Source organism: Protopterus annectens, chromosome 10.part0, assembly GCF_019279795.1.
Source record: "Protopterus annectens isolate FY-2018-M chromosome 10.part0, PAN1.0, whole genome shotgun sequence".
Lineage (NCBI taxonomy): Eukaryota > Metazoa > Chordata > Ceratodontiformes > Protopteridae > Protopterus > Protopterus annectens.
The window spans coordinates 460,435,989-460,450,003 of NC_056744.1; the positions used below are offsets into that span (position 1 = coordinate 460,435,989).

General features: G+C 40.3%; 1 protein-coding gene across 2 annotated transcripts in view; it reads left to right on the forward strand.

The window, feature by feature from the left end:
- The window catches only part of B4GALT2 (beta-1,4-galactosyltransferase 2), a 2,452,938-nt gene that overhangs the window by 2,246,779 nt on the left and 192,144 nt on the right, over nucleotides 1-14,015 (forward strand). For both annotated transcript variants that reach the window (XM_044085356.1, XM_044085357.1), the window contains exon 5: nucleotides 9,444-9,566. In XM_044085356.1, coding sequence (XP_043941291.1) covers nucleotides 9,444-9,566 — 123 coding nt within the window. The remainder of the gene's footprint in view (nucleotides 1-9,443; nucleotides 9,567-14,015) is intronic.

Consider the following 14,015-nt stretch of genomic DNA (forward strand, 5'->3'; position numbering starts at 1 on the left):
CTGTTTTCATTTCTTCCTGTCCTCTGCATCTTGCTCTGTCACACCAACCACCTGCATGTCCTCTCTCACCACATCCATAAACCTTATCTTCAGCCTTCCTCTTTTCCTGTTACCTGGTAGCTTCATCCTTAGCATCTTTTTCCCAATATACTCAGCATCCCTCTTCAGCACATGTACAAACCAACATAATCTTGCCTCTCTAGCTTTGTCTCCAAACCTTCCAACCTGGGCTGACCCTCTAATATACTTATTCCTGATCCTGACCACCCTCGTCACATCCAGCGCAAATCTTAACATCTTTAACTCTGCCACATCCAACTCTAAATCCTGCCTTTTTGTCAATGCCACTGTCTCCAAACCATATAACATAGCTGGTCTCACTACCCTCTTGTAGACCCTCCCTTTCACTCTTACTGGTACTCGTCTGTCACAAATCACTCCTGACACTCTTCTCCACCCACTCCATCCTGCCTGTACTCTTTTCTTCACCTCTCTTCCACACTCACCATTACTCTGAACTATTGATCCCAAGTATTTAAACTACAAGTACATTTTTAAAATAACAGTATGGTGATTTTATACAAGACCACATTGTAGTTTTATGCAATACAATAAAAACTGATAGAGATGTTTGCATTAGTGCTGCCAATGTGTGAACATTTATAGCTTTTACAAACCTGATCTTCCAATTTATGCCCAAAATTGTTCTTAAATGCCGGAGTTTAATAGAGACATAAATAAAAGGAATCATAATTAAAGCAGCATTCTATGCACTTTTCACATCAACAAAATGTCAGAGTTAATTCATATAAAAACACAGTACAGAAGATTGTCATTTACAATGAATGTCATGAACTCAGTAGCATAAAGTTCTCTTTAGCTACCAGGACCTTTCTATTTTGCAATGGTCTGTTATAATATTTTACTTTCCTTTTTTATTTTATTTAGAAAGCTACACTGTGGAAAAGTAATGCTTATATGAGACTGTCAGTAGCAGAATTGTATATTTTGGGGCCCCCTACTGGTGCTCAAGTCTCAAGTGCATGAAAACACTATCTTGAAGCCAGCAACTTTAGTGTCTTTGTAGTTCATGTAGGCCGCTGCTCATGGTACAACATGAATATGAGTTCAGGCAAGCAACCATGGGGATGGAGTGCTGCTCACACTCAAACTCGAATAGGAGTTTGTGATAACAGATGTGAGAAAGAAGCATTAGGGGCTTTTAAGATTATATAGTGTGAAGGGGGGTTTTAAGGTTAGGGAGTAGGAAGGGAGTTTTAGGTTTAGGGAGCAGGAAAGGAGTTTTAAGTTTGGAGACTGGGTTGGAGTTCGAGGGTGAGTGAGTGGTAAAGGACCTTTAGAGTTATGGAATGGGAAGGGAGTTTTATGATTAGAATTAGGAGTCTGGTGAAGCTATGAGGACTAAGTAGATGTGGGAGACTGAGTCAGTGGGAGTTCAAGTACTTGCCTATTTCACCAAGTGGCAGTGAGCATAAAGCATGCAAGTGCTTGTAGTAGAACCATATAGTTTTGCTAGTCAGTAAATTAAGAGGTGACCTGACCTGACTTTAACCCATTCTGTGGCTTGTTTTTCAACCTTCTGTTTTCTGTATCAGAGGTCAACCTGAACATTTCATTCCACATCAATATTTATTAATATATCTCAAAGTTCAGTTCTTACAACAGGAGACATGGCATTTTATGTTTGCTTCCAGACAAACATTCTCACAATAGGAAAGACTATTGTAAGTTTACATAGAACAAGCTTTTTGGATTACTTGTCTCATGCAAGCATATCATTCATAATAAGAGAAAACATTTTAAGGTTTGCTTAATGTCCACATTTTAGATGTTGTATCTCATGTGGAAATTTTACTTTTAATAAACAAAATCATCTGGATTTAAATTAATCTCCTCATTAGAAATTTGAGCAATATGGGCAATAATAAAAAAAAATAATTAATTGTGGTCATTGTTCATTTCAGAGGAACTGGAAAGATCAGAAGCATATTTTAATTTAATAATATATAGGCATCAAATGTATAAATTGAGCCCGGTCCTGGCCACATGAGAGAAAACACTGTGTGTGTGTGTGTGTGTGTGTGTGTGTGTGTGTGTGTGTGTGTGTGTGTGTGTGTGTGTGTGTGTGTGTGTGTGTGTGCGCGTGTGTGTGCGTGTGTGTGTGTGTGTGTGTGTGTGTGTGTGTGTGTGTGTGTGTGTGTGTGTGTGTGCATGTGTGTTTGTCAAAGACTTCATCTGCACCTAGTAACAAGTCTGGTTGAGTGGATTTTGCTTCAGCTAGTACCCCATTTCTTAGGCCCAGTACTGTCACAATGTCCACTGTACAATTCAGGCAAGCAGCTGCCACACCTTACCTAAACCCATTTTTTAGGTTTGAGTGAGGTAAGTGTGGCAGCAAAAGGACGGGAGTGGGAGGGGCATTTTAGGGTTAGGAAGTGGAAGGGGAATTTTAAGGTTTGGAAGCAAAAACAGAGTTTTTGGGTTAGGAAGTGATAAAGGGCTTTTAATGTTAGGGAGCTGGGGGTTCAGGATTGTGGGTGGACTATTAAGTTTTGGGGTGATCAGGATTTTAGGATTAGGAGTTTTAGGGTTAGGGAATGAGGAATCAGGCCATGGACTGGGAGGAAGTTTAGGGTTAGAGTTAGTGCTATGTTATGCAGTTTAATAGCGTTGGGTGTTGGGACGACTAAATAGTTAAGTAAGATCAAGTTAGTGAAAGTTCAAGCACTTTCATTTTCAAGCAAGTGGTAGTGAGCAAGTGTTTTGTAAGCAGATAGCATGCGAGCACTTATAGCAGACCCTATGTTACACTATTGATGTACAGACTGTGACTAATATGAAGCATGGCAAAGAAGACTTCAGTGGTAATACTGCTGTTTATACCTTTATAATAGCATTTACTGTGCACGCAACATTTTCATTTGTTTGTTTTCTGCTTTTTAACTTGATTTTTCAGGAAATGCTCTGTAATGTAAGGATATGTACAGGATGTTAATGCATAATATTTCAGAGCTCAGAGGTGCTAATGAGTTCGTTATTGCCTACATGCAGTTAACTGCAGTTTGTCTGTAGAACTGATTTGCTTAGATTGTGAGTAACCACATTTGTCTGCTTTGCTGAAAATGGGTTATGCTAAGAAGGAAACATCCCTGGGATGTCTAGTAATTAACCACCCTGCATATGATTTGTTTAATGATTGGAGGTGGCCACAGGGTTGCAGCTGTATTGGTAAAAGTCCCTATTCTTTCTTTCCTGAGTGACTGGGATTTCCCAAGGATGGAACTACTATCCATCAAATTTATAAATGTCCCATGTACAAAAGTAGAAAGAGGGAGTGTTTCATTTTTCCTCCCTTCCTGCTCCACATGGGGTGTGTTCTGTGCCTTTGAATATACTTTGGAGCCGTACTGAAGCAATGTGGGTCTGGAGATCATGTGGTCAGCCTTTATCATAGGCTAGGCATTCTTAGCTGGACATGGCTTCCTGGGGAGGAGAGTGGAAATTTCAAAGGGTTATATACAAATGCATTAAAATAAAATAGAATAAAATAAAATAAATTCAAGGTACTGTATCCAGCGATCTAAAATAATTTTACTAAATTGCTAGTTCTGAGGGGATATGTTGGACTTGGCTTATTTTAAAAAACACAAGGGTTACCCAAGCTCATGGATGTAGTATGGGGGTGGGTAAGAGAAGGAGAAAAATCATTATAAGTTAGACCAGAACATCATGTGAGCTTCATTGTTGTCTGTCCTTTGTTGGATGATAGGGTTTAGGATCTGATGGATTATGCAACTGCCATAGCCTCTAGCAAGGAAGCCCTTTCCCAAGTTGATGATATTCTTAATAAAGGTGGTCTGTTCATTGGAGACCTTAGAGAGCCTCAGTCCTTTGGACTTGATGAAATTTTTGTGTTTTAAAAGGATGCATACTATTCCTGTGCAACAGAAGGTTGACACATTTTTTGGTAAAAGTCTTTGGTGAGGTAAGGTTGTTCTTGGAGCTTACTGATGAGGAGGTTGAGAAAATTGACAGAGTCTTAGCTGTGGGTGGTGGTGAATTTTAAGAAATTGGTGGCTTGGCTGATATATTTACAAAGATTTTTAAACTGTTCCAAATAGTCATTCCATATCATAAAAATGTCATCAATAAAACATACGTAAGAAGCCAGCGAGTTGTAGAAGGGAGAGTTGCAAATGGCTTCTTCTTGACATTTTCACAGGGCTGAGTTAGCCAGGCTGGAGGCCATGGCTGCACCCATCACAATACCTGCTGTTTGTCTAAAGTAATGGTTTTCAAAGTAAAAAAATTTTCATAAGGTCCAGGAGTCTGCATGTTGCCTCATTCTATTCTGTGAAGGCTTCCCTCTCTTTTTTGTAGGCCTCTAAGACCACTGTTATGCAATACTCATGTGGCAGGACTGTGTAGAGGGCTTCTACATTGATAGTAACCAGCCAAGCACCATCCTGTGTTATCAGATTATTGATTTTCCTGAGGAAATCCATGATGTCTAGAACAAAGGATTAATTTCTTTCCACTAAATGTTTTATTTAAACTTCAAGGTAAATGGAAATAGGTTAGTATTGGATCCTCCACTTGCAAAGACAAGGTACATCCTGAGTGTTTTTGTGAGGCTTAAGTATCCTGAAGAAGTATGGTAGTCTGGGGTGTGTGATGTTAAGTCAGGCGACTGCTACTGATGAGGCCCTCTTCACTGAGGTTGATGATCTCTGTAAGGAAATCTTCGTATGCTGTTTTAATTTTCCCAAGGTTGCTGGTTTCATAGAACTTGGGGTCATTAAAGAGATCCAGGATTTTCCTATTATAAGTAGTTGAATCAGTGACTAAAATCCCTCCTCCTTTATCCACCTTTGTAATTCTCCTGGTTCTATCTCTGCTGAGGTTTTTGAGAGCAACAATTTCTTGGGTATGTAGGCTGTAAAATTTCCTGCGAGGCAGATTTTGAAGTAACTTTCTGATCTCCCTGTTGTATTTGTTGTTTGAAACTAGTGATTGTGGTATGGAGGAGCAAATGAGCAGAATTTTTCCCATTTCTTGATTCTGAACATGGGTGCCCTTATTGGGTCTTGTGGCTTTTTGCTCTGGAAAAAATTTAAGTTGAGTTTCTATATAAAGGGTTTTAGGCTGATGATGGTTTATACCAGGTTACTGCTTTGTTGTGGTACAAAGCTTAAACCTCTTTAGAGAACTTCTTGGTCAGTTTTTGGGAGCAGATTGTGGGAGTGGATCCAAATGGTGATCTGTTTTGGAGACTGTCCTGATTTCTTCATCCTTTTTAGGTCTGTGTGTCATTGCATGGTTTCCAAAGGTGTTTCAAGATCCTCTTTTCTTTCCAGTTTGAACTGCACTTATCTGCATTGAAGACTGGAAAATCAATAAAGACCATGAAGAAATACACCGGGCTCCTGAGATTTGTCTTATAGATTTTCTAAGCAGCAACCATGGATTTATAACACTGGGTTTTTTACTATATTTTTTAGATTACTCATTGATTGCCTTACAGTTTTTTAGGTTCCTCAACTCATCCATCCAGCTACTTTCTGGTCACATCTGGTTCCAAGTGCAACTAATTCTGGGCAAGACCGCAATACAAATTGTAACTTGCTACAGATCCCCTCACCATGCCCCAGGATTCCCACTCCTCATTTCTTGATACACTGGAAAATATTAGGGTACAACCCAACACCCTAATAATGGGAGATTTCAACTACCCCTCCATTAACTGGGAAAACTACTCATGTACCAACTCTTTTGCTCAACGTTTTCTGGAATTCATAAATTCCAACGCCTTGGATCAACTTATCCACACCCCCACCAGGGGCAGCAATATCCTAGACCTGGTCATTACCAACATGGGCAACCGGTGTTGCACACCAGAGGTCAATTCTTCGTTGATCAGATCCAACCCCAAGCTAATCAGCCTAGACTTCCACATCCCACCCCCACCCCCCATTAGGGAAACCATCGTAAAAAATTTCTCCAAAGCCAACTTCACGCTTCCTAAGACAAAAGTGGCAAACTTCACCACACCCATGCAGATAGACAATAGAGGTACGACTACTGAAGCCTACACAAATGCACTTTATAAGCACTTACACGAGTGCATGGATCATGCTATCCTTAACAGAACCAAGATGCTATCCTCCAAAAAAAGGAAGCTAATCTGGTGGTTCCCTGCCATAAACAAACTCTACAACAGAAGAAAGAAACTGTTGCATAAAAGAGCAAAATCCCATGACTGGAAGAACTCCCTGGTCTGCCTCAGTAAGAAGCTGAGATCCCTCATAAAATCCTCCAAAGCTAGTTATGAAAACAAAATCACCACTGATTCTAAAGGCAACCACAAAGCATTCTATAGCTATGTCAAGAATCTCAATGGCAACACTCAGATCTGCTCTGAGGTGCAGCACAATGGCACTAAATATACAGAACCAACTGATATTGCCAAAATCCTGGCAGATAGGTTCAGTGCTAACTTTACTCCCCCCTCACCCCCTAAAGGGCCCATCTCTATACCGGAAGAATGCAAAGTTCCTGTAATCACAGCTGCACAGGTAAAAACCTCACTCTCCAAAGCCAAGAACACAGCATCCATGAGACCTGACAGCATCCCAGGCTGCATTCTACATGAACTACAGAATGAACTGCCACCCCACCTAAGCACCATGTTCAGTCATAGCCTCACCTCAGGCTTTGTGCCCACTGAATGGCACACAGCAACGGTTATTCCTCTCCACAAAGGGGGAGCCACCACAGACCCTGGGAACTACCGCCCCATTAGCCTAATGAGCCTGGTCTTCAAGGCCATAGAATGTATCACAATTGAACTTATAAACAAAGACATTGGTAATCTCCAAACTGCACCCCACCCAGTTCAGTTTTGTAAAAGGCAGATCATGTCTCCTAAACCTGATTGACTTCTTTGAAGCAGTCACCAAAGCCGTAGATGAAGGTAAGGTGGTTCACACAGCCTATCTAGATCTCGGCAAGCCTTTTGACACCATCCCCCACTCTGGAATTATAGATAAACTCACTAAACTAGGTATAAATCCCTGTGTCACAAGATGGGTTGCCAACTGGCTCACTGACAGAACATACACTGTGAAAGTAGCAGACTCCAAATCCGACTTCAGACTAGTGACAAGTGGAGTACCACAGGGTTCAGTCCTGGGTTCTCTCCTGTTTGGTATCTATTTTTCTGAAGTGCAGGCTAACACAGAAGGTCTTTGGCTAACGAAGTTTGCAGATGACTGCAAACTAGGAGTCATAATTGAAACTCCTAACGATGTGGATATCCTACAAAAGGGCATCACTGAGACAGATGCCTGGTGTCAAAGCCATGGCCTCAAGCTCAGTTCCAAAAAGTGCATTGTCATCCCCTTGGGTAAAAACTCTGTACCCATGAGCTACCACATAGGTGGTAGTCTACTTAACATCAAAAGTGTGATAATAGACCTTGGGATACAGGTGGACAGTAGTCTCTCCTTTGATAATCACATCACCACAGTAGTCAGGAAATCCTTCTACGTGGCACACCACATCACAAAAGGTTTCTCATCCAGGAAAAAAGAGGTAATTGTTCCCCTCTACTCATCACTCATTAGACCCATTATAGAGTACAATGCCTCTTTTGATATGTACCTCACAAGACATCTACAACAACTGGAAAAGCCACAGAAATACCTCACAAAGAGGATTACCAGCCTCCAGCAGATGCCCTATGCAGACTGTTTCAAAAAACTCCAGCTTTACTCTGTTGCATATCGCCTATTCAGAGGCGATTTCTGCCTAACATACAAAGCTACGTCAAACCCAGAGCTGTTGGACATGCTCCACTTAAAGAAATCCCAATCCCTCCGAGCTACATGCTCTAGGGACCTAAACCTTGTCACCACAATAAACAGAACATGCTGGAGGGATAGATTCCTGTCCCAGAGACTTCCCATACTCTGGAACAAACTACCTGTCTATATCAAACAAAGCTCCTCATTAGCACTCTTCAAGAAAAATCTTGATAATTGGATGGGAAATAGAAAATTAACCCCGGGGATCACCTCTGTGGCTCTGCTTAACAGAGGCCCAGGAGAATAGTTTTCTTGGGTGGCGAAAGCCAGGGTACCTTTTTGGTTAGGCTTTTATAGGCCCTAGGGCTGATAGCTTAGTACCTACCCATGAACCTATGAACCTATGAACATCAAGTGGATCTACCATGGATAACCAAGGGTAAGCAACTCCACCCAAGGAAAAGACTGGGAATTGTTAATTTTCACTTTTTTGCGTAATTGGCTCTCCACTGGCCCTCCCTCGGGCAATGAGAATTCCCAAAGTTATCACAGTGCCTAAGGGTATTCCTCCAAAATTAATTGGTTTTAACTTAAATATAGGTAGGAAACAGGATCAGAGTCTGACCAGTATACTTGATTCTGGTAGTAGAATACAATACAGAGAGAATTTGAATGGGTTAGCTAATAACAGAAGGTAATAGCTAAAAAAATATAACTGATAATAGAGAAAGGTATGGAAAAGGAAAAGAAAGAGGTAGAAATAAGTGAGAAAAGATGCTACTTTATAATGCCAACACATAAGCGTATAGAAGGAAATAGATATTTTAGAATAGAAGGGCATCTGAGCTGTGTTATTTTCATGAGATACTCTGTATGTATTGATTACAGTATATGCATTTCCTTGAAATTAACAAAGTGAGCAATGCTTGAGTATGGTGCATGCATTTTGCCTGGTTTTGAGTTCTACACAGTCTGCAATTCTATGTAAGCTGGTTACCAAAATATATATGTTACTACTGAAAACTACTGAAAACAGGAAATGACATAGTAGGTCATAATTAACAAAAGCTATAACAACGTGACTTTCACTTATGAAATTGTCATACATGCTGGTATTCCTTCGTTATTACCATTCACACCTCATAAGTAGGTAATTATTAGATTACTGTGTGCATTTTACTGGTAAAGGATTTCGTACAGTAAAACAAAATAAGGGTATGTACAACTTAAAGGAAGGCATTGTGGCCCATTAGTATATACATGTGCTAACAGTTAAATATGGCACAGTCACTACAGTACAGCACAAGTAGCAGAAAAAATTAAAAGTAACTCCTTAGAGCAATACAACTTGACAAGAAGATCATACAAACGACAATTATTTTTGTAATTTACCAGTAAATGCTGCTGAAAGGGCACATAAAAGATTTTAAGGACAGATTTGAAAGGGAAGAAGTACAACTTCTTAAAGATGTAGACCTTTGTTTCTGCTGTTGATGATATATGATTAAATGCTTTTAACAAGATAAAGCTGAAATGTATTTTTTTATGTTCTTAGCACTTATGTTTTGTTGATGATGCTCATCCTAGATGATTTTTCTTTTGTTTTGTATCTTACAGGTTGCCGTATGCTGGTTATTTTGGTGGGGTGTCAGGACTGAACAAGACTCAGTTTCTGAAGATCAATGGTTTTCCAAATGAGTATTGGGGCTGGGGTGGTGAGGATGATGACATCTACAACAGGTGAGTTAAAAATTACTACCTCTGAGCCAAATTCTTACATCATATTTTGAGAGTTGCCCATTCCTAGTCATAAATTCCCATCTACCATATTGCTGGTGCTTGTCTTAGAATGTAAGACAAATAGATAGAGATAAACACAGGATAGTACAGTCTTTCGTAAGATTCAGTTTGCAGTTCTAGCCTCATACTGAGTTAAGATTGTACAGTTGTTTAAACCAAAATTAAATAACAAAAACAGTAAAGGAACTCAGACCAACAATATGCTTTCATATTTATTTGTTTGCTTGTCTGTCGTCTGTTAGTGGCATCAGTTTTCATGGAGGACCAAAGGGGGAAGGTCCCCAGATTATAAGACTTATTTAGGAGCAGAACAATACAGTATAATTAGGTACATGCATATTTTTGTTTGAGGTAAAACAGCACATTATTTAATGTAAGAAGAATTTGCCTATGCAGTACATATGTACTGTATTTCCTTATATTATTTTGTTATGACCAAAAAAATCCCAATAGGTAAAATCTTATATTTCCAAAACATTGTTGGTCTAAGTATTGTTCCTGTAGTATGGTTCAACTTGGTAAAGAAAATGTTTTCATTTCCAGTCATATAAACAACACTAAAGAACACAGGGCGTAAGTAACATCCTGTACAGACTACCTCAAAGCCCTATCCCTTTATTCAGTCTTCTACATGCTGTTGACGGGAGATGTTTACCTGTCAAACAAGACTTTGCTGGCCCCCATCCTGATGGACCCCCTGCTTATCCACAAAACAAACAGCACTGGAATTACCCATTCTAAAGATTTAAACCTCGCCTGTGATATAAATAGGACGTGCTGGAGAGACAGTTAAGTATCCCCGCAACTATACCTTCTCTGGAACAGCTTCCCCATCCATGTGAAGCAAAGTTCCTCCGTAACCCAATTCAAGTGTAAATTGGACAATTGGATGGGTAACAGGAAATTTATTACCTGGTTTGGCACCTATGTCTCTAATGGACTCAGGCAGACTGCAATTGGTTCATCTTTCAGGCCCTGCTTCTAAATGTTTCTCCTCCCAAGCCCCTGCTTACACTTATCAAGGGTACCAGAATTTGTCAGATATTTGAGATGCATGGTTAGGCTTAAAAAGGCCCCAGTTGTCATTAACCTAGTGCACACTTATGACCCTATGAACATGCCCTTACAAAATACTGTCATCAGGGACATAGGCACCTGTGTTGACAATTTACTTTGCCTTGACCATCATGCCTCCACAATAGTTCAGAAGTTATAGGTTCATAGGTAGGTACTAGGCTATCTGCCCGAAGGCATTTATATGCCTAGCTGGAATGTGTTGGCTTTCGCCACCCCCTTAGATTAGTTCCCTGTGCCTCTGTCCAGCAGAACCATTGAAGTGATTCCTGGGGTAAACTTTCTGTCTCCCATCCACTCGTCAAAGTTTCTCTTGAAGAGGGTTAGCGAGGAGCTCTGCCTAATGTAGATTGAAATCTTGTTCCAGAGCATGGGAAGTCTCAGGAACAGGAATTTATCCCTCCAGCACGTCCTATTTATTGTTGTGGTGACATTCAGATCCCTGAAGCATGTGGCTCGAGGGGATATGGTTTTATTTAGGTGGAGCATGTCCATCAATTCTGGGTTGGACATGGCCTTGTATGTCAGGCAGAGATCACCTCTGAGTAGGCGGTATGCAACCGAGTACAGCTGGAGTTTCTAACTAACTAACTAACTAACTAACTAACTAATTCCTTTATATATGGTCAAAATAATGTCTATCAGTATTTCCTTAAAGCTAAAGAAGTCTTAGTTCCAAGAAGGGTTGACACAGACAAGTAACTGGTGTCAGAGCCATGGACTAAAACTAAATGCCAACAACTGCAAAATGGTGTTCTTCAGGAAGTCAGCCACCCCGGGTAACTTCCATATTGACAACAAACCCCTAAGAGTCGACCCAGTAGTTGGGGACTTGGGGATGCACATAGACAGTAATCTAGCCTTTCACCATCACATGTCTGTTGTAGAGAGGAAATCATCCTAATTTGCACAATTTATAAACAAAGGTATAGCATCTAGGTCCAAGGAGGTCATTTTCTACTGCATTTGGCACTCATCAGACCTGTCACTGAGTAATAAGCCCCCTCTGGTATGAACTTAATCAGGCACATCCAACAATTAGAACATTCACAGAAGTTTCTTACTAAAAGAAAACAGGACATAAATAACATGTCCCATGCAGACTGCCTCAAAGTCCTATCCCTGTATTCTGTCTCCCACAACCTGTTGAGGGGAGATGTATACCTGTCATACAAGCCATCTTCGGATCCCACTCAGATGGGCCATCTGCATATCTGCAAAACAAACAGCACCAGAATTATCCATCCTAAAGACTTAAACCTTGCCTGTGATTTAATAGGACAGGATCTCTATCCATGTGAAGCAGAGCTCCTCCCTAACCCAATTCACATGTAACTTGGACAACTAGATGAGGGACCAGAAATTCACTCCTGGTTTGGTACCTATGTCTCTAACGGATACAGGCAGCCTGTAAATAGTTCATTTTCAAGGCCACTGCTTACACTACCAAGCATGCCAGAACTTGTCAGAGATTTGGGATGCATGGATAGGCTTAAAAAGGCCCCAGCGGTCATTAGCCCAGTGCACTCCTATGAACCTATGAAACCATGTACTCATCCATCATCCATCACTAAATTCTTTTGGCATACACCTTTCTAAGCATATTGCTCACCTTGAAAGGCCTCAAAGTTTCATTAGGAAAATGACCACTGGTCTCACATCCATTAGTTAGATAGATTAGTAGCCCTGTCCTTGTACTCAGTCTGCTACTGACTCCATTGATCTTTGCATTGCTTTTCAAGCTATGAAAGTCCATGTCCAATTCAATTTCCCACCCTTCTGTAGAACCAATAGGTACTCGAATACCCATACCAAGGATCCTAACCTACATAAACAAATAAGTGAGACTCATTGGTGTGTTGTTACCTTATCCAATGCCTTCCATACCTATGAAATAAGTTCCCCCTATGAGTAAACAAAGCAGTACTCTGGATGTTTAAAAGTTGATGATTTGATGGAAAGACATAAATTATTCCTGTGTTATCCTGAGTAGCCCTTCTAGTCAAAGAGGGTAACACTACTGAATTACATACTAATTCAACAAGTTTATTTGGTTAAGCTCTTAATGGTCTTAGTAACTGCTTGTCTAGTGTCAGCCTATGAAGTTGTAGATCTATTTGTGGCTCTCTCCACCTAAACCATTAAGCTCCTTCTTCACCATTCTGACCTATTTATTCTGACACTAGGTGGCCATAGCCACAAACCCAGTTGTTTAAGAGTTGAGATGAGAGAGGCCAAGATTATCAAGCAATTTTAATTTTTGTTTTATTTATTTTGTTTCACCCTCTATCTCACTTCCCACAATTCTTACTGTGCAGTCATAGACTGTCCATATTTCTAGCTTACATTTTGGTGTGTTCCAAATAAAATGTGTGGTTTTATGGCAAATTACTGAGGATTGAAGCAACTAAATAATCTCACACATTTGATTTTCAGACTTTAAATCCTTCAAAAATGCATGTTATTCTAGCAACTTTTTAACTTCATAAGCAAAATATTTAAAACCTGTTTTGGGGCCTTTGTCTGCATTATTTTATTTAGGCTATGTCCATATTTCTTGAACTAAGAAGACAAGAGGAATGGGGACACAGAGAAATTGTAAAACTAGGTGATGAGAATGCACATGCATAAGAATATATATCCATATTTGTATGTGTGTAGGTATACATATATATCAGTGTGTGTGTGTGTGTGTGTGTGTGTGTGTGTGTGTGTGTGTGTGTGTGTGTGTGTGTGTGTGTGTGTGTGTGTGAAAAACTGAATCAAGAGTGGTCGACCACATTTAGTCGAGTTGCATGGTGCACTCGACCTTTCAGCAAGTGACATACCAAGACTTCACACATCAGTGAGGAACAGGGAATTAGCCCAGTTCCTCACTGTAGTGTGATCTTGGAGTTGGTATATTTAATGTGCAGGGGGGCATAGCCCCTCAGCGAAATAGTACAATTGATGTACTGTTGAATGCAAGGTTCAACAGTGCCTTACTGTGCATACACACACACACACACACACACACACACACACACACACACACTCTCACACACACAGAGTGGGAGAGAGATTGTTCCATTCAACAATCATGTTTTTGGGAGGTGGAGGAAAACTGGTGCCAGGAAAAAACGATGCATAAATGGGGAAAACAAAACACAAGCAGTGAACAAATCAGAATTGTACTCTGTGAACCCAAGATTTTATCACTAATCTTCATGATGCTGCTAAGTAAACCTTGCTTTATATGTTCCTGGGTGAATGCTTAACACAGACTGCTAGTTTGACACGTGCATTGCTGACAATCTCAGGCTGCTTGTAAAGTCA